We start from the raw sequence: 19,908 nt of genomic DNA, 5'->3' as shown, positions 1-19,908 counted from the left end.
CGTACGATGGGCAATATCCAATCACTAAAAATATTTACAAATAGCTTTAAAGGATGTAGAAAAATGCTGTTAACGTTAAGCGTATGGGAGGAGGAACACAAAGCTGTACGTTCCTGATTCTCAACTGTGAGAAAAACATATAGATGATACACACCACAAGCAAATAAACCAAACAATAAACCAAACTGCTCACCATAAATGAAAGGGCTTGCAAATGACTATTTTCTCCTTTATACTTTTTTGTTTTCAAACTGATTTTTTTTTTTTTCACATGAGATGGGTCACGTGTTGACCTCATAACAGATCTGAGGGAAGCACATCTCACCCAATAGTGTGAACACCCAATTATTATGCTTATAAACTACAATCAAAATGATTTTCACATATCTGGCCCACTGCCTGACACAAAGTAGGTACTCAATAAGTACTAAATGAGTATTGTATTCTTATAACCACAAAAAATTAATATGCTATTTTATATAAAGAAAAGAAAAGACCTCCAGAGTTGTATCTGTTTACAGAATTGACCCAAGGGGTAGGAACTCTCAGTATTTGCCAATCTTGTGATACTAATCTGAAAATAAACCTCCAAGAGACACAAACATGCCAGACTCCACTTGATGCTTTCCTTAGTGTTCCCTAAAATTCCAAAACTCACAACAGATGCAATTGCGTTTATTTACGTTCTACCACAAACCTATCAGCATGGCTAAAATAAAAATGTACCAAGAGTTGGTGAAGATCTCAAGAAACAGGAATGCTCACATTTTGCTAGTGGTAAATAAACTGGTACAGTCACTTTAGAAAACTATTTAGAGTTCCCTGGTGGACTAGTGATTAGGATTCCGGGTTTCACTGCTGTAGCCCGGGTGCAATCCCTAGTTGGGAAACTGTTAAAAAGAAAGGAAGACAAAATAGAAAACTATTTAGCAGGATCTGCTGAAGGTGAACATATGATAACATATGTATAATCAACAATCATACTCCTCAGTAAATACCCACAGAGATGTATACATATGTTCACTAAAAGATACAAATGAGGATGTTCACCACAGCAGTATTTATAATAGCCAAAAACTGGAAATAAATCAAATATCTATCAACATTAAAATAGACTAAAAAAAACATGTTACGTTCTTACAAGAATATATAGCAAACACATGGGTAAATCTCATAAATAAAATGTTAAACAAAAGAAGCAAGGCACTAAACAGGCAAAACTAATCCATGCAGTTAGGAGCAGGGACAACAGTTAGCTTGGGGAAGGGTAGGAGTAAAGAGGAGGGAGGAGGGTCAAGAGGAGGGAATATGTCTATTTTATATAGATAGTTCAATATATCATCTTTTTTTTTTAAAGAACATATTATTCCAGTACATGAATTCCCTGGGTTCCCCAGATAGTTTCAGGAGATATTCACACAAACATTTATGTCAACTATTTTAACTAGATTGTATTCCTTCGCACAACCTGCACTGAAGTGGGGGAAGGGTTAAATTTAAAACTAAAGAGGTATGTAGAGGCTCTTGCTATGCAGAATTACTAAACTTCAACATTGCCATATCTGCTTCAAATTTTTTAATAAAGTAAACAAAACATTACCGATAAAGTGAAATCTCCCGTGATGCTCCCACTCCTGTCTTACTTTTCTGTTAGCATACCTGTAGGCCAATCGTATTGTGTAATTTGCTATTTTAAGAAACACTGTACTGACCAAATAAATCATGTCTCTGGGCCAGTTTATGATACCTAATTTAGAACATAATTATATTAAATTCTTAATTCAGAGGCTATATGAAAGTGGATGTTATTAATAAATATGGAGTGAAGAAACAATCCTGTACCTAATCACCTTGATAAGAAAGCTACTTAAGAAAACAGTGAACCTTCTTGTAACATATCTATTATGCTAAATTCTCACCTGATAAAGTGCTACCTCTTATTCCCCAGTTCAAATCCTTAACCATAATAGCATATCATTTTATTACAGCAAAAATCATTTTCAATTATATGTCAGTCTTGATTACAACATAAAGTCACATGCCTGGTCTTTCAAAAATCACAGTAAGAAATCAAACTAGTATGGGAAAAACAGAGGAGGAAAAAGATTAATCTGGTTTTAATTTCATTCAAGTCATTATTTTGATCCTTAAAGTCAAAATTTTTAATTGGAACACTCCATCTTAAAGTAAAATAAAAATCAATGGAAAACTGAATAACTTCTTAGTTGAAACAGGAATGCTATGTTCATAGAAATGCAAAATTTTTTTAATTATAAAAGGGAAAATCATATGAATATACTTGACTAACATTGCCACCACATATTTTAGTTTTAACATTTTAAATTTTAATATGCCTTGGACCCTCCGGGTGTCTCAGTGATAAAGAGTCCACCTGCCTACTCTTGCCTGGAGAATCCCATGGACGGAGGAGCCTGGTAGGCTACAGTCCATGGGGTCGCCAAGAGTCGGACATGACTGAGCGACTTCACTCACTCACTCACTGCCAATGCAGGAGACACAGGTTAGACCCCTGATCCAGGAAGATCCCACATGCTATGGAGCAACTTAAGCCTGTGTGCCACAACTACTGAACCTGAGCTCTAGAGCCCAAGAGCCGCAACTACTGAGACGACATGCCCCAACTGCTGAAGTCTGCGAGTCCAGAACCTGTGCTCCGCAACAAGAGGAGCCATCGCAATGAGCAGCCCGGGCACCACAGCTAGAGACTAGCCCCGACTCACTTCAATTAGAGAAAAGCCCAGGCAGCAGCGAAGACCCTCACAGCCAAAAGTAAATAAATACCTTTTAAAATAAGTTAAATTGTAATTATTCCTTAAAACAGGCAAGCAAGCAGACTAAAGGCCTACAAATGGGAGTACTCCTAAATGGAGCTTTGCCTTCTTCAGCAGCTCTAATCTTTTCATGGATGGTTAGTCCATTCCTGCAGGAAAGGAGAATGGCTTGGTTTTATGTGTTCATGCCCTAGAGCTCTCTCATCACCCCCCTGACCTCACTTCCATTTGAAAATATATCAAGCACAAGCACTGGCAGAATGGGCAAGGCAGCAAGATAAGTGTCTTAATAATTTTAATAATAATCTACCCATTTCTGTTCTCGAAAGTTCCAACAACTTTTATATAACTAAACTTATACATAACTAAACGAAACAGGCTAGATTATACAATGAAAGACTTAAACACATCTATTTTAATCTTACCTAAGTAGTAATTCTCTGAGTCTCACAAAAAGCTCTTTACTTTGAAAATGTAGAAAAATCAACGCTTGAGTTATTCTCAACAACTCTACTGGTTTATAGTTATCCAAATGTTTATGCAGAATTGAAGTAATCCTAAAAAGAATGATAAAACATGCATTATAACCAGTTTACTCTTGTTCTATTATTAAACTTTTACTGAGGAGCTGTTTCATGCCAGACATGCTCTGTGCTAGAGAAATAGCAATGAATGATCCAAGGTTTTCTGTTCTTGAAGAACTGTCTCAAGATGACGACAGAAATGTAATAAAACGATTTTTCTTCCTTAAATCCAGTATGGTCCTCTAATGGAGATGCTTAAAAGCAATGAAAAATGCAAACAGTCAATAAACTGGAGGAACTAGGGCAGAAGGAGTATTTTTTAAAGGAATATATAATATACAATGAAATATTAAATATACACAATCTGAACCACATGTTTGTTTCTCCTTAAATCTCAAGTTTAAAAAGCCAGTATGCTGCAGTATGATTTCAAGGTAACAACTATAGTATGAAACAATTCAAGTTCACGTAGATAGATGTTAACTGTTCTTCAGAAACTGTCTTTTTAAGAAGTCACTTGTGCTTTATCCTCTTCACTTTCCTAGATTATAATCCTCAGCCTGAGAATAAGAATAGCAGCAAATGAAATGAAAGATGTTGTAAACAATTAAAAACCTGTTTTGAAAAATTATTTAGAAAATAAACAATGACTTAAATGTTATTTATTTCTTCAAAACCAAGATTATAGGAAAAAAATTTTTTTTTCTCAAAAATAAGCAACTTATGAATGTCGACTAAACTTAACACAAAAAATTTCAGGAAAGTATACTTTTTAATCAGACGTGAATTTCTGCTTTCCATCTCTTCCATTGCTCCCATCACTGCCAGGGCCTGCTGGCCAGTCAGCTCCTCTGACATCAATAATATAGTTGATTTAAGTCTAGAAGCAAAGAAAAATATGTTAGAAAATTAATGACTAGTTTGTTAAATTTTTATAAATAACAGTTCTTAGGCAATAAATAGAAATAATATAAACAAAAACTAAATTTAAAAAATAGATTAAATATATAATTCTAATTTTCTCCCCACCTAATTGGGGATAACACAAAATATTATTAAATAAAGAAAAATGTATTTTCTTCAAAGAAACTAAGGCCTCAGTATAATCTTAAACTCTTAAAAAATATAAATAAAATGTTTTTAATTAATGATTTTCAAATAAGGTATGGTTTCGTTGGGTATAAAATACAATAATTCAGTGAAATTATTCAGTAGGAGACAGCTATAGAGCAAACAATTGATATTTCAATATTGCCCCAATTTTTTAAAACTTAGCAAGATCTGACCAGGAAGTCACCTTATCTACATATTAACAGAAACCTTAACACTAAGTACTTATTATAACACTATAAACTGAAAATTTACAAAGATGGTAAATTTTGAAATTATCCAAAGTAGTACAGTGATAGGTATATAAGTGTCTTTTAGAATAATTTAAAAGGCAAGTCCAAAAGATGAAATCTGAAGAAAGCATGGCAAACTAATTCTCTATTCATCCTGGATAGTTCCACACCATCCTTTTCACTAACCTTATCAAGTATTTCAAACCCAGCTTCTCCCCATAGCTTTTCCCCAACCATTTTATCCACATTTTTCTCTCACTTTTCTGTCTGCCCACAGCAATTACTATCTATATCTATTTTTTAGTATACTCATAAACTATATTGACGTGTCATGGTATTTACATATTTCAATTACCTATTTCTATACTTCCAAGTGGAATAAAAATTTCCTGAAGTCAGAGACTGCCCTGTCTCTGCCCTGGCATAAGAGATTTTAACAGTACTTGGTGACAAGAAAAAACTGCCAATAAAAGTTTTTTAATACTTATCTTATTCCCATCTTGATCCAGTCTCTTAAAATGTACCCTTAAATTTCTTCATGTAATTTAGAAGACTCTCAAAAACTCTCTATGAAGTCTTTGCTAACAGAAACAAAGACATATACATATACCCAATATGTAATTCCTGGAACCCCTGCTTAACTGAATCGACTTATCACACTTAATCTGTTTGCTCATACCTACTAATCATGTACTAATTTAATATTTGCTCATCTTTACAGGGGCTTCCTTGGTGGCTCAGTGATAAAAAATCCACCTGCCAATGCAGGAGACACAGGTTGAATCCCTGGGTCAGAAAGATCCCCTGGAAAAAGAAATGGCAACCCACTCCAGTATTCTTGCTGGGGAAATCCCATGGACAGAGGAGCCTAGGGGGCTACAGACCATGGGGTCACAAAAGAGTGGGACACTACTTAGTAACTAAACCACCACAACCACCAAAGCCAGTCACGCGGCCTAAGAAGGGAGAAGAATAGCACTGATCCGATGTTCTCCTTCAGCAGTGCTATGTTGACCCCCAAGGGATTACTGGCCCCCATTCAAAACACCTTAGCAGACTGAGTTTGAGATATAAGTTAGGATAACCAGAGAAAGATCAAGGAGCAGAGTACTCAGCTCCCTTCTACTTTTGAGTGGAGCGACTTTTCTGACTTCTAGAACTGCAAGGAGATCTATGCCTGAAGACTCCATATATTCTCAACAGGAAAAGTAAAGCACTTTTAGCTGAACTTACTGTTTCTTTTCTTCAGGTCCTGCCATGGGTCCCAACGCTACAAACAATTTTACACAGCTAGCAGGGTGGTCAAACAGAGGAATCATTTCTGTTAGCCTCTTCTTAGTCATTAAAATAAATTCAAAACTATGAAACTGTAGAGAGTAGTATAGACTAAGTATTTTACTGATGGAGTCCAAATCAAGATGGTTCATATTGCTCAAAAATACTTTATTACACCTTTCTAATAGTGGGTAATATCTATATCTAATATTTCGAAGAAATTGTACTATTCTTCTTGCAGTGTTGACCTGGGAAGAATCCATAGTGTCAAAAAGTAATTCTGCTTTGTTCACTAATTTCTCTTGAAAACGCTGTGATATTAAAGAAGATATGCTGACCATCAAAACAGACAAGGACCTGAAAGAGGAAGAAGATGCAAAAGGTTTACATTATCTAAGAATAATGAAAAATTCTAAGACTAAATGCTTAGAAACAGAAAAGAATTGATAAAAATACTACAGGCTTTATTTATACAACAAAACTTTTCTTTTAAATACTAGTGGAACTTGAATTCTGATCTCCTAGTAATCAAAAGCCTGTAGACAAAAAAAGGATTGAATAATAATTTTTGTTGAATGTGTATAATATCTTGTTCTTTAGATAAATACTTTGAAGGGAAATATTTTAATGAAATTTACTCAGAAATCACTCTGTGCCAACAGCCAATTGAATGCAACACGGAAGGTCTCATTCTATAATTTCCAGAAGCAGACTTTGCTTTATTACTCCTTCCTCTGTATTCATAATCTACCAGTAAAAATACCGGAAAATATTTCTCGCTAATGAATGATTTCATATTTTTCATGTTTTATGCTATATTGATATTAATATATAACAGTAGGACAATATTGAACATGAGTATTTTTTCACTCAATAAACACTTTTAAGAAACATAAATCAATCTTCTGGCACTGTGGAAGACACCAAAATTACAAAGGAGACATATCTCCTTTCAGAAGGAGACAGTTCTTACATAATACAAAAATCATAAAACTACATACAGGAATACACCTAATAATGAGTAAGGAATGTAAAATGTAAAAGGTATGATGTAACAAACATGTGGGGATGATAATTAGAAAACATCTACAAAAAAGACATGAAAAATGTAAATCTAAAACGATCTCAACCATTCCACTATCTCAGTTAGTGGAACTATTTGAAGTTTTTTGTTTCAAAATTTCTTCAATCTTTCCAATAAAACAAATTAGTTTTTAAAAACCCAGTTGTATAATATTTCAGCTTCTCTAATCCAAATGTTTAATGTTAACATCAATTAACAGAAATTAGTAACCTAGTGTTGCTATTTAGTTTAATTATAAACTTGGATATGATTTTTTTAATTGTAATTGCAATTTGGAGTGGGGAAGTACCCAAAGATTTCATTAGATTCTCAAATGGGTCTATAAGAATTTTTTAAAGTTAAAAAAATTTACGGTGCTTTTTATTATCTCTGCTTTTATAAGCTACTTTCACGTGTGGTGTGAAAATAAATATAAAGTAAAATTTACCGTTTTAAACATTTTTAAGTATACAGTTCAGTGGTATTAAGTACACTCACATTGCTATACAACCATCACCATCATCCACTGCAGGACTTTTTCATCTTCTCAAACTAAAACTTCTTACCCATTAAATAGTAACTCCCCATTCTCCCCTCCTTCAACACCCGGCAACTACCACTCTACTTTGTTTCTATGAATTTGACTACTCTAGGCACCTCATATAAAGGGGATTCATACAATATCTGTCCTGTGTCTGGCTTATTTCACTGGCATAATGTCTTCAGGGTTTATACATGTTGTAGGATATATCAGGATTTCCTTCCTTTTTAAGGTTGAATGATACTCCATTGTGGGTATATACAAAATTTTGATTGCCCATTCATTTGCTGACAGACACTTAGGTTGTTTCCTCCCTTCAGCGAGTGTGACTAATGTTACTATGAACACTGGTGTAGGCTACAAACCAAACTATGCCCTCTCCCCACAAATTTATACGTTAAAGCCCCACTGGCAATGTGACTATATTTAGAGATAGGGCCTTTGGGGAGGTAATTTAAGGTTAAATGAGGTCGTAAGGATGGCAAGCAAACATGTTAGCTTGCAAGTAAGGAGAAATCACAGAGCTCAACAATGTTGTGTCATAGTTTACATATTTTATGTCTAATTCCCACAGCAACATTGCACAGTAGATACTACTTACTATTCCTGTTTTGTAGGTGAGGACCGTGAACTTGCAAGAGAATAAAGTCACATAGTTAGGAACTAGCAAGTCTAAGTGTGTGTGCACTCAAAGTCCAGAATCTTTCTACCACAATACAAAGCCCCTAAATAAACTTACCTTAAGTCCTGTATGTTTTCCAAGTTCCTATTCACAATATCAGCTATTTTTCCCATTAATGGACTATAATATAAATGTTGATCTGCCAGGCAAGAGGAAAATTTTGACAGCACACTAATATCAAACCTATTAAAGGAAATATACAAAGAGGATCCTTACTATTTATTCTCACTTAAAACATAATATACAGTTATAAAATAGGCAAAATTTTAAAAAACTAATACATCACTAACATAAAATGAATTTTCTAAAATGTTATCTATTACTAAAAGTAACCCAAGCTAAGAGTTAAAAAGCCACATTCTTCTCGAAGATTTTAAAAAGGGGGGAGAAACACTCAAAGTTATTTGAATCATTTTACTTATTAATTTTTTCAGGTGACAGAACAATTTCAACTCAAGGTTCTATGTGAAAGTGAAAGTCGCTCAGTCGTGTCTGACTCTTTGCCACCCCATGGACTGTGGCCTGCCAGGCTCCTCTGTCCATGGGGATTCTCCAGACAAGAATACAGAAAACAACAAAATTCTGTTAAGCAATTATCCTTCGATTAAAAATAAATAAATTTTAAAAAATCACCCATTAAAAGTTTTCTGCAAAAAACAAAAAAGAAATAAACAACTTTAAATAAAAGACATTGCTTTCTAGCACACACACAAAAAAAGAATACTGGAATGGGTAGCCATTCCCTTCTCCAGGGGATCTTCCCAACCCAGAAATGGAATCCAGGTCTCCCACATTGCAGGCGGATTCTTTACCATCTGAGCCACCAGGAAAGCCCATATTAACACATAAAACCAAAAATATTTTAAAAATAAATAAAACAACCTCTACTATAATCATGCTTGAAAAACTTGATTTTGTCTATAAGACAGATGAGCCAATTTCTTCAACAAAAATGGCAAGACAAAAGAGCAGAAGGGAAAATTGTTATAGACTTCTAAAGACTTTGAATTCACTTAAAGACAAGCATAAGGAATTTCACAGCAGCACGATATGTAATAGCAAAAAAAAAAAAAAGCAACGATCTCAATCTCCATCAAGAGTATAATGAATAACTGCACATATTCCTAGAATTCCATACAGCAATAAAAAAGAATAGTGCAATAACACAGAAGAATCTTTAAAATATATTGAGTGAAAAAACTAGGTATAAGAGTTCTTACTATAGGATTTCATTTTTATAGAAAGAAAACTAATTTCTGGTGTTAGAAGTCAAGACAGTGGTCACTGTTGGGACAGAGAAGTGGGGAGTAACTGGAAGAGAGCACGAAAGGAACTTTGGGGAAACTAGTGATATTCTGTGTTTTGATCTTGGTGCTATTACATAGAAGTATATGAGTATTTTAAGTATGTGAAAATTTATCAAGATGTATACTTATGACTGGTGTAACTATAAAAATCGGTATATTTTTACGATATTCTTTAATGAGTACTTACCAGAAAAAACAAAAGCAGAGAAAAACTTGAGACATGGCAACTAAATACAATGTGTATACCATGTTTGGATAGTTATTTAAACAAACTGCCTTTAAAAAGACCTTTATAGAGCAGGCAAAGAAATTTGAACTCAGACAGTTATTAGGTGATAATAAGGAATAATTAATCATTTTTCTTAGATATAATAATAGCATGGTGATTATACATACTTTTAAAAGAGTGCTTTTTGTCTCTCAGAAATACATATTAAGGTATTTACTGGTAAAATTATACCACAATTTTAACTATACTGAAGGGTAGGGAGGGAACTGGAGAATATCCAGAAAAAACAAGACTGCTGTATGTTGGTAATTATTGACACTGGTTGGTGGGTACATCAGAGAAGGCAATGGCACCCCACTCCAGCACTCTTGCCTGGAAAATCCCATGGGCAGAGGAGCCTGGTGGGCTGCAGTTAATGGAGTCGCTAAGAGTCGGACACAACTGAGCAACTTCACTTTCACTTTTCACTTTCATGCATTGGAGAAGGAAATGGCAACCCACTCCAGTGTTCTTGCCTGGAGAATCCCAGGGACGGGGGAGCCTGGTGGGCTGTCATCTATGGGGTTGCACAGAGTTGGACACGACTGAAGTGACTCAGCAGCAGCGGCAGCAGATGGATACATAGGAGTTCATTATACTGATCTCTCTACCTCACCAAAGGACAAAGATTGTTTTCCTTACCCTCAACAAAAAGACAGTTTCAGGTAGAGAGAACGCAAACCTGGAGATACGAAGACAGATCGGTTTAGATAATGAGATTAACTATAAACACCATTCAGTAAATGGATGTGAAATTTCTAAGCCCAGAAATTTGTTGAATCAGTCCAGTCGCTCAGTCGTGTTCAACTATTTGCAATCCCATGGACTGCAGCACGGCAGGCTTCCCTGTCCAGAACCAACTCCCGGAGTTCACTCAAACTTATGTCCACTGAGTCTGTGATACCATCCAGCCATCTCATCCTCTGTCGTCCTCTTCTCCTCCCACCTTCAATCTCTCCCAGCATCAGGGTCTTTTCAAATGAGTCAGCTCTTCACATCAGGTGGCCAAAGGATTGGAGTTTTAGCCTCAGCATCAGTCCTTCCAATGAACACCCAGGACTGATCTCCTTTAGGATGGACTGGCTGGATCTCCTTGCAGTCCAAGGGACTCTCAAGAGTCTTCTCCAACACACAGTTCAAAAGCATCAATTCTTTGGCACTCAGCTTTCTTCACAGTCCAACTCTCACATCCATATATGACCAAAGAAAAAACCATAGCCTTGACTAGATGGACCTTTGTTGACAAAGTATTGTCTCTGCTTTTTAATATGCTGTCTAGGTTGGTCATAACTCTCCTTCCAAGGAGTAAGCATCTTTTAATTTCATGGCTACAATCACCATCTGCAGTGATTTTGGAGCCCAGAAAAATAAAGTCAGCCACTGTTTCCACTGTTACCCCATCCATTTGCCATGAAGTGATAGGACTGGATGCCATGATCTTAGTTTTCTGAATGTGACTTCCCTGGTGGCTCAGATGGTAAAGCATCTGTCTACAATGCCAGGAGACCCGGGTTCAATCCCTGGGTTAGGAAGATCCCCTGGAGAAGGAAATGGCAATCCACTCCAGTACTATTGCCTGGAAAATATCATGGACAGAGGAGCCTGGAAGGCTATAGTCCATGGGGTCGCAAAGAGTTGGACACGACTGAGCGACTTCACTTCACTCACTCACTTAAGCCAACTTTTTCACTCTCCTCTTTCACTTTCATCAAGAGGCTCTTTAGTTCTTCTTCACTTTCTGCCATAAGGGTAGTGTCATCTGCATATCTGTGGTTACTGATATTTCTCCTGGCAATCTTGATTCCAGCTTGTGCTTCACCATGCCCAGCATTTCTCATGATGGACTCTGCATACATATAAGTTAAATAAGCAGGGTGACAATATATAGCCTTGACGTGCTCATTTCCTGATTTGGAACCAGTCTGTTGTTCCATGTCCAGTTCTAACTGTTGCTTCCTGACCTGCATACAGATTTCTCAAGAGGCAGGTCAGGCGGTCTGGTATTTCCATCTCTTTCAGAATTTTCCACAGTTTCTTGTGATCCACACAGTCAAAGGCTTTAGCATAGTCAATAAAGTAGATGTTTTTCTGGAACTCTCTTGCTTTTTCCATGATCCAGTGGATGTTGGCAATTTGATCTCTGGTTCCTCTGCCTTTTCTAAATCCAGCTTGAATATCTGGAAGTTCACAGTTCACGTATTGCTGAAGCTTCGCTTGGAGAATTTTGAGCATTACCTTGCTAGCGTGTGAGATGAGTGCAATTGTGCGGTAGTTTGAGCATTCTTTGGCATTGCCTTTTTTTGGGATTGGAATGAAAACTGACCTTTTCCAGTCCTGTGGCCACTGCTGAGTTTTCCAAATTTGCTGGCATATTGAGTGCAGCACTTTCACAGCATCATCTTTTAGGATCTGAAATAGCTCAACTGGAATTCCATCACCTCCACTAGCTTTGTTTGTAGCGATGCTTCCTAAGGCCCACTTGACTTCACATTCCAGGATGTCTGGCTCTAGGTGAGTGACCATACCATCACGATTATCTGGGTCGTGAAGATCTTTTTTGTATAGTTCTTCTGTGCATTCTTGTCACCTCTTCTTAAAATCTTCTGCTTCTGTTAGTTCCATTCCATTTTTGTCTTTTATTGTGCCCATCTTTGCATGAAATGTTCCCTTGGTAGCTCTAATTTTCTTGAAGAGATCTCTAGTCTTTCCCATTCTATTCCCTTCCTCTATTTCTTTGCACTGATCGCTGAGGAAGGCTTTCTTATCTCTCCTTGCTATTCTTTGGAACTCTGCATTCAAATGGGTATATCGTTCCTTTTCTCCTTTGCTTTTCGCTTCTCTTCTTTTCACAGCTATTTGTAAGGCCTCCTCAGACAGCCAATTTGCTTTGGGTAGCTTGCAATCTGTTGGGTCCCTTGTTTAATTTAACTCAGCTCACACAACAAAAGCCTACAGAGCTCACCCTGCAGTCATGTACGACTACAACTGTAAGAATTTATCATTGTTTATGCTTTAAAAAGCAATATACTAAAAAAGAATAATGAGGATGACTGGTCCTCTCAATTACAAATAGTTACTATTTCTTATCTTAGGCAATCCCTTCTCTTCTGCCCTAAGTTACTATTTGGTTTAGAGGGAGTGTTGTTCTGTGGTTTCTAAAAGCTCCTGTCTCTTTCCCACCTTGATTTTTCTTTCATCACTAATATTTGTTTTATCCCACTAATTATGGACCATGGATACCCAGAACCCTTAAGTTTAAAAATTCTAAGTTTTCAGAAATCACCAAAATGCCCTCTGGTACAGCTAAGAGCCCTCAGCTGTTTTATAAATGGAGAGCTTTTCATGTATTCTTTTATTATTTTTTATATATTCTTATAAAATATAAATAGTATAGTACAGAATACAATAAGCTTCTCTGTACTCCAAATTTTCTAAATTTTCTGGCAAATTAAAAAGCAGAGGTATTACTTTGCCAACTAAGATCCGTCTAGTCAAAGCTATGGTTTTTCCAGTAATCATGTATGAATGTGAGAGCTGGACTATAAACAAAGCTGAGCACCAAAGAATTGATGATTTTGAACTGTGGTATTGGAGAAGACCCTTGAGAGGCCCTTGGCCTGCAAGGAGATCCAACCAGTCCATCCTAAGGAAGTCAGTCCTGAATATTCATTGGAAGGACTAATCTGAAGCTGAAACTCCAGTACTCTGGCCACCTGATGCAAAGAACTGACTCACTGGAAAAGACCCTGATGCTGGGAAAGATTGAAGGTGGGAGGAGAAGGGGACAACAGAGAATGAGATGGTTGGATGGCATCACCAACTTGATGGGCATGAGTTTGAGCAAGCTTCGGGAGTTGGTGATGGACAGGTAAGCCTGCCGTCCTGCAGTCCAGGGGTCACAGAGTTAGACATGACTCAGCAACTGAACTGAACTGAACTCATAATACTCTGAATAAATTTCATATTTTTCTACATATTTTTAAATTTATTTTTTTCTCTCTCTTTTTTTTCTATTTTAATTTTTTTACAAACACTGTGTCGAGGGCAGACTCTCAGCAGGGAGCTGCTCTGCTGTGTAGGAAACCCCGACCCAGAAGCAAATTGCCTATGAATGCTTTAGCACCAGGTTCCCCACAAACGGGCGAGCAGGCAGCCAACTTTCTGGCGTTCCCTGTTTTAGATGATCATTGATTATGGAAGTACGCTAAAGATATAGCTATGTGTAGAGTAGGAAAGATATCTAAATTGATACTATTCACAGTAGTGGACCTGAAATATTCTAAGATACCTATGAGCTCTGTTCATTGCATCTTCATAAAAATGAAGTGATAGGCAAGTACCTATAGATGTTGTTAAACAGTAAAATCTTTCTTTCTCATAAACTCATTCTTCTTTCTCTTTTTATGAACATCTAGGGATTTTACTGAGAGCCTATCACTCAGAATTTTTTCCTTCTGAAGCAAAATTCTTTCAGAAAAGAAAGTTTAAAAAGCATAGCCTAAGAATAGCAGTGACTTTAGCTTAACTATATTTTGATTAATTACATATGTTTAAAAGCACCTACATTCTGCAGCCTTAAGGAATATTTGAAATACCTTCTTTCTCTTAAGGAAAAAAACACATTCCCCATTCTTTTCCTACAAGATTTCACTGTGCTAGAAAAACACACCTTAACACAATCAAAAAACCCTAAAACTAAACTGAACTTAAATATATTTTTTTCTTTTAAAAAATTTTTTGGCCACATCATGCATCATGCAGGATCTTAGTTCCCCAAAAAGGGATCAAACCCGTGCTTCCTGCAGTGGAAGCACAGTATTAACCATGGGACCACCAGGGAAATTCCTAAATACATTTCAATAAAGCTTGATAGTTAGGCAGCAGCTCCCTATTCCTCCGCTACAAGATTTCACTGTGCTAATCCTGAAAAGAATAACCCTGATCTTAGCTGAAGAACCCAGAGTACTTGCCTTTCCAATCTTCTCCATGCTTCTGTAACAAGTGCTTCAACTAGTGAGTCATGGGCCTCAATGCCAAACCTCAAGAAAATCAAGAGAAAATAATTTTCCACAGAGAAACATTTTAAAATTATTAAAAGCACATATGCAATAAGAATTATAATGCAAAAGTGAACCTCAAGTTACTACATTCTTACACAGTCAACCCTTATTTCTGGTCTGGTCCCATTTCAGTATTCTGATTTCTCAGCACTACCTAATAAACACCTATACTTTATCCCATGCCCTCCTCATCCTTTTATCTGTAACATTTCAGTGCCGTCCACTGAACAATGAAAATGTTCAATGGTATGTTTTATCTTAAAAGTACATCTAACATGTACTACTTTGCTCTGATTACAAAAATATTTTTAAAAGAGAAAGTTTATAAAATAAAGAGAAACTTCAATTGGGTAATAAAAATAATTTATAACTCTGCTACTCATAAATACTCACCATCATTAATTTGGAGCATTTCTTTTCAGTTTTTTCTCTACACACTTAATGAAATATATGTATTTCTTTCACATGTTTGTATCTTGCCTCTTTTAGTAAGTTAACACTATATTGTGGACATTTGCCCATTATCTTCACATATACTTCAAAACATAATTTTTAATGGTTGTATACTATTAATTATGTGAAATAATATCATTTAAACATTTACCTACTTACTACTACTACTAAGTTGCTTCAGTTGTGTCCGACTCTGTGCGACCCCATAGATGCCAGCCCACCAGGCTCCCCCTGTCCCTGGGATTCTCCAGGCAAGAACACTGGAGTGGGTTGCCATTTCCTTCTCCCGTTAACTAGGATCTTAGTTTTTCAATATTATAAACAATGCTGGAATGAATAACCATGTACAGGAATCTTAACTTGTATTTTAGATTACTTTCTTAGGATAAATCTTAGAAATAAAATTATTTTGTTTATAGGTATATCACTATAAACAGTATTATCACTCATATAAAAGGTATATCATTCTTTTTTAGTCTAACCCTACCCCCCAAAATAAGAAAAGCCTTAAGCCCCTTTCTGTATACACCGATCCCTAATAAAAACAACTGTATCTCTGCTCTGTGTGGTGCTGACATCTATAGCTACTTAGACAACTATTTAACTTCAATAATTTCCACCAATGAGACTAATAAACAGATTAATTTTAACTTTTTTGCTCTTTTTTCCTTTGTACAGCTGCTGAATTCCTCTCCAAATAATGTAAAATTTCTTTTTTTAAAATTTTTTCCCAGCTTTATTGATGTATGATTAATAAATATTGTATATATCTAGGTTATACAGCATAATATTTTGTTGTTTTTTTTTAAAAGAAAACATGACTTTAAACATTCATATCTTATTCATTTCGAAATGTCAGAGTTCTCGGTCAGACTTGAAAACACTTCAAAAACAAGTCTTTGGCAACCTCCAAATTATTCTTGGTGACCTTAATATCCCTCTGGCCATAGTCTTGGGATAGAGGGCATATAAAAAGTCACCTTCAGTATTAAGTTTTGATACACATGTACACAGTGGAATGATTACTGTAATCAAAGAATATCCGCCAAGTATCTTTAAAATATTAGATGATCAGGAAAACTATTTTAAGGGAAAAAACCACATTGCTTTTCATTTCAAAGAGATTTGTATAAAGTTAAAATATAAAAATAAACTATAATCATTTCTATAAAACCTAAAAGCACATTACTTACTGTTGTATGATGTATAACACATTCACCAAGGTACTGTCGCTCATGAATCCCATTTTAGTTGTAGCTAAATTACAAAGAGTAAGAAATTGGGGATGGTTTCTGACACAGTCCACATTTTTTACTGAGCTGGTCTTCTGCTTTTGAAACTGCCAAAGCATACTGAGTGCACATCCCACTTGCTTTTCTGAAAGTAGGGATTTGTTTTTTTCAATAAGACCGAATATTTGCTCTTCATCTGTACAGTTATTCATCTGACTAATTAATGGCTCAAAACTAAAGGGTCGAAAGTGAAACACTCTCCAGGAGAATGGACGAATAGCTCTTAGCCAAAGCATATTGTAAATAATGAATCTAGGGAAAAAAAACTATCTTTTCATTTACATCACAAATTTTCTTAGGTAAAGAAAACCATTTGCAATTAGTAGTCAGGTGCAATGTGCTGGTATAAAAATAACTGTTTTTCCTTCATGTATTTTGCTTCCATTATGATGACTCCAAATCCCATTTCAATATGCAGCTTCTGTAAAGAAATTGGTTTAACATAGTCATACTTATGTTATTAATACCAAATTAATTCCAAAATTCTCATTACAGGAACAACTTTTTTTCTGAAATAACTATAGACTTTGTTCTTAGCCCGACCCAGAGAGCAGGATTTGATCCAAAGCGACATGTCCAGGAAAAGGGGTTTCTTTCTGCATTTCATCTAAAAAAATGTTAAGTCTGGACTTCCCTGGTGGTCCAGTGCTTAAGAGTCAACCTGCCAATACAGGGGACACAGGTTTGATCCCTGGTCAGGTACGATTCTGTATGCTGCGGAGCAACTAAGCCCTTGCACCACAGCTACTAAAATCTAGAGCCTATGTTCCTCAACAAGAGAAGCCATTGCAATGAGAAGCCCCTGCTTGCTGCAACTAGAAAAAGCCCATGCACAGCAAGAAAGGCCCAACACAGCTAAAAATAATGTTAAATCTGACACATAGTTTTCAAATTTGACTATAAAACCAGATGGGGTTGGGGGACCCAAACCAAACTCTTTGCAATAAATAAATATACCGCCTTTATAGTTTTTACAAAAAGTAGCCATTAATTCATAGCCACAATTTTTCAAATTTTTTTTCAGAAGGATAGTCTCTGGTATATTTAATTTCAAGATAATTTCTTCCTTCTTTCTCCTTGTACTCTAAAAGCATCCGATCAATTTAATCACTATATTGGCCTTAGGTAGGTTTTAAGCAATAAACGAGATGATTAGAGCCCAATCAGGAAATATGAAGAAATCAAGTAATGTATCAGGGTGTGGTGAAGCAACATGGAAACGAAAGATTATTATGAAACAGAATAATTTGTTTTTAAAGTATGTCTAAATTTCTAGTTGAGAAACAATGGTTAGAAAAGCTGGGACTAAAACCATATTATCTAACACTTCTACAACAGCTTACAACGGACTTTTAAAGTATTATCCCAATAAATTCTCTCAACCTGCCAGAGAGATACTATCATTTGAATTTTACAGATAAAACCTACTTTCATAAAGATTAAAAATCTACTCTAGTACTAATGAAGCTGGGACTACCACGTAGTTTTTTCACCGTTTCAACCTGAACATCCTCATTACACGAACAAACCAATGTTAAAAGTATGCCTCAAAATCCTGTCTATCGCTACGCCAAGCTGTCTGCACGCTACTCTGTGGCAATCTGCACTGAATCCTGACCCAGCCTGACTTGCGACACACACATACACAAAAATCCCCGCACAAAGCAAAGATATCTTCAAGAATCTCCTGCCTGTCTACAGCTGAAAGAGGAAGTAGCTCACGGCTTAGAACACCAGTGACAAGTCTAACCGACCCAGCTAACCGACCTTGGGAAACTGACTCTACCAAAGGAGGGATCTCGGGACTATAGAGATAGGCACCCGCCGCGAACAGGTATAGTGCAGGGTATATAGTGCAGCAGCACCCTTTGAAAATGGCAGGCATCCTCGGCGCTTGGCACACAGTGGCGCTGAACGAATGTGGTCTCCTGGTCCCGCAGGGAGAGAGCTCAGCCCTGCCCTAGTCCTCCGCGCTACGGGAAATACAATACCTGGAAGGAAGCCTCAGAACTCTGTACCGGAACCGAAACGTGCGGGGAAAAGAAGAAAACCTATCGCCGTCACCCGATCCTGATTTTCGGACAAATTATTTCCTCAACGCCAGGGAACTTTTCTGGAGAATCGCGGGGAAAGCTGGTTGGGAGGGCTGAGAACTCATGGCTATTCCTGGTCCCCTAGTATGGGACGCAACAGGCTTGGTTATGTCACTCACGCCTCCCTTCTATCCCAGACCTTTCTTATGGTGGTGTCCTTTTCAAAATCCGGAAAAAAGGCCGAGGGAGCCCAGCGTGCACAGCCAAAAGCATGCACTACATGCCCCAGGGGACCTCGCGGCGAGGGACGTGGAATAGACGTGGCATACGTATTTTGGGGGAATTCTGGGTATTGTAGTTCCTCATTGAGAGAGACTTGGGTAGCACGTCTTCAGTTCAGTTCAGTTCAGTCGCTTGCTTAGTCGTGTCTGACGCTTTGCGACTCCATGAATTGCAGCACGCCAGGCCTCCCTGTCCATCACCAACTCCCGGAGTTCACCCAAACTAATGTGCATCGAGTCGGTGATGCCATCCAGCCATCTCATCCTCTGTGGTCCCCTTCTCCTCCTGCCCCCAATCCCTCCCAGCATCAGGGTCTTTTCCAGTGAGTCAGCTCTTCGCATGAGGTGGCCAGAGTATTGGAGTTTCAGCCTCAGCATCAGTCCTTCTAATGAACACCCAGGACTGATCTCCTTCAGGATGGACTGGTTGGATCCCCTTGCAGCCCAAGGGACTCGCACCGCAAGAGTCTTCTCCAGCACCACAGTTAAAAAAGCATGTCTTAAACCATTGTAATTATAGGTCCGTGTTGTTTAGTCGCTAAGTCGTGTGGGACTCTGTTGTGACTGCATGGACTATAATCCACCAGGCTCCTATGGCCATGGGATGGATTTCCCAGGCAAAAACACTGGACTGGGATGCCATTTCCTCAGGGGGTTTTTCTGACCGAGGGATGGAACCCGCGTGTCCTGCATTGGCTGGTGGATTCTTTACCGCTGAGCCACCAGGGAAGCCTTTAGGGTACTTGTTTCTCGACTATAATAGGTTTTCTCCCAGTCCATGAAACACTGATATTTTTATAACATACAACATAAATGAGTATTTAGAAAAGTGAAATCTGAAAACTTAAATGCGGAAAAGACATGTGCAGATTTTTATTTCTTATTATATTCAATATGTATGGAATAGCTTCTCTGATGGAATAGCTATTGGAATGACTATAAAAGCATCAAAACTTCTCTCCATTTCTGCACTGTGTCATGGCAGGCAGGTCCC

At 37.1% G+C, this 19,908-nt stretch overlaps 1 protein-coding gene and 1 non-coding gene across 2 annotated transcripts in view; both read right to left on the bottom strand.

The window, feature by feature from the left end:
* The window catches only part of FASTKD1 (FAST kinase domains 1), a 34,721-nt gene extending 15,967 nt beyond the window's left edge, over nucleotides 1–18,754 (bottom strand). Inside the window, exons 1-7 of the mRNA XM_068968236.1 lie at nucleotides 18,592–18,754; nucleotides 16,502–17,021; nucleotides 14,766–14,834; nucleotides 8,278–8,403; nucleotides 5,893–6,291; nucleotides 4,086–4,196; nucleotides 3,218–3,349 (exon numbers count right to left, since the gene is read on the bottom strand). Coding sequence (XP_068824337.1) covers nucleotides 3,218–3,349; nucleotides 4,086–4,196; nucleotides 5,893–6,291; nucleotides 8,278–8,403; nucleotides 14,766–14,834; nucleotides 16,502–16,836 — 1,172 coding nt within the window. The 5' untranslated portion in view covers nucleotides 16,837–17,021; nucleotides 18,592–18,754. The remainder of the gene's footprint in view (nucleotides 1–3,217; nucleotides 3,350–4,085; nucleotides 4,197–5,892; nucleotides 6,292–8,277; nucleotides 8,404–14,765; nucleotides 14,835–16,501; nucleotides 17,022–18,591) is intronic.
* Nucleotides 271–377, bottom strand: LOC138077336 (small nucleolar RNA U13). The gene has a single exon (XR_011144781.1). It is a non-coding gene; the product is annotated as a small nucleolar RNA U13 (small nucleolar RNA).
* Nucleotides 18,755–19,908: the final 1,154 nt, after the last annotated feature.

Source organism: Capricornis sumatraensis, chromosome 3 (assembly GCF_032405125.1).
Source record: "Capricornis sumatraensis isolate serow.1 chromosome 3, serow.2, whole genome shotgun sequence".
NCBI classification, from domain to species: Eukaryota; Metazoa; Chordata; class Mammalia; order Artiodactyla; family Bovidae; genus Capricornis; species Capricornis sumatraensis.
The sequence above is the reverse complement of the archived record's forward strand: the minus strand, read 5'-3'. Positions and strand labels throughout refer to the sequence as shown.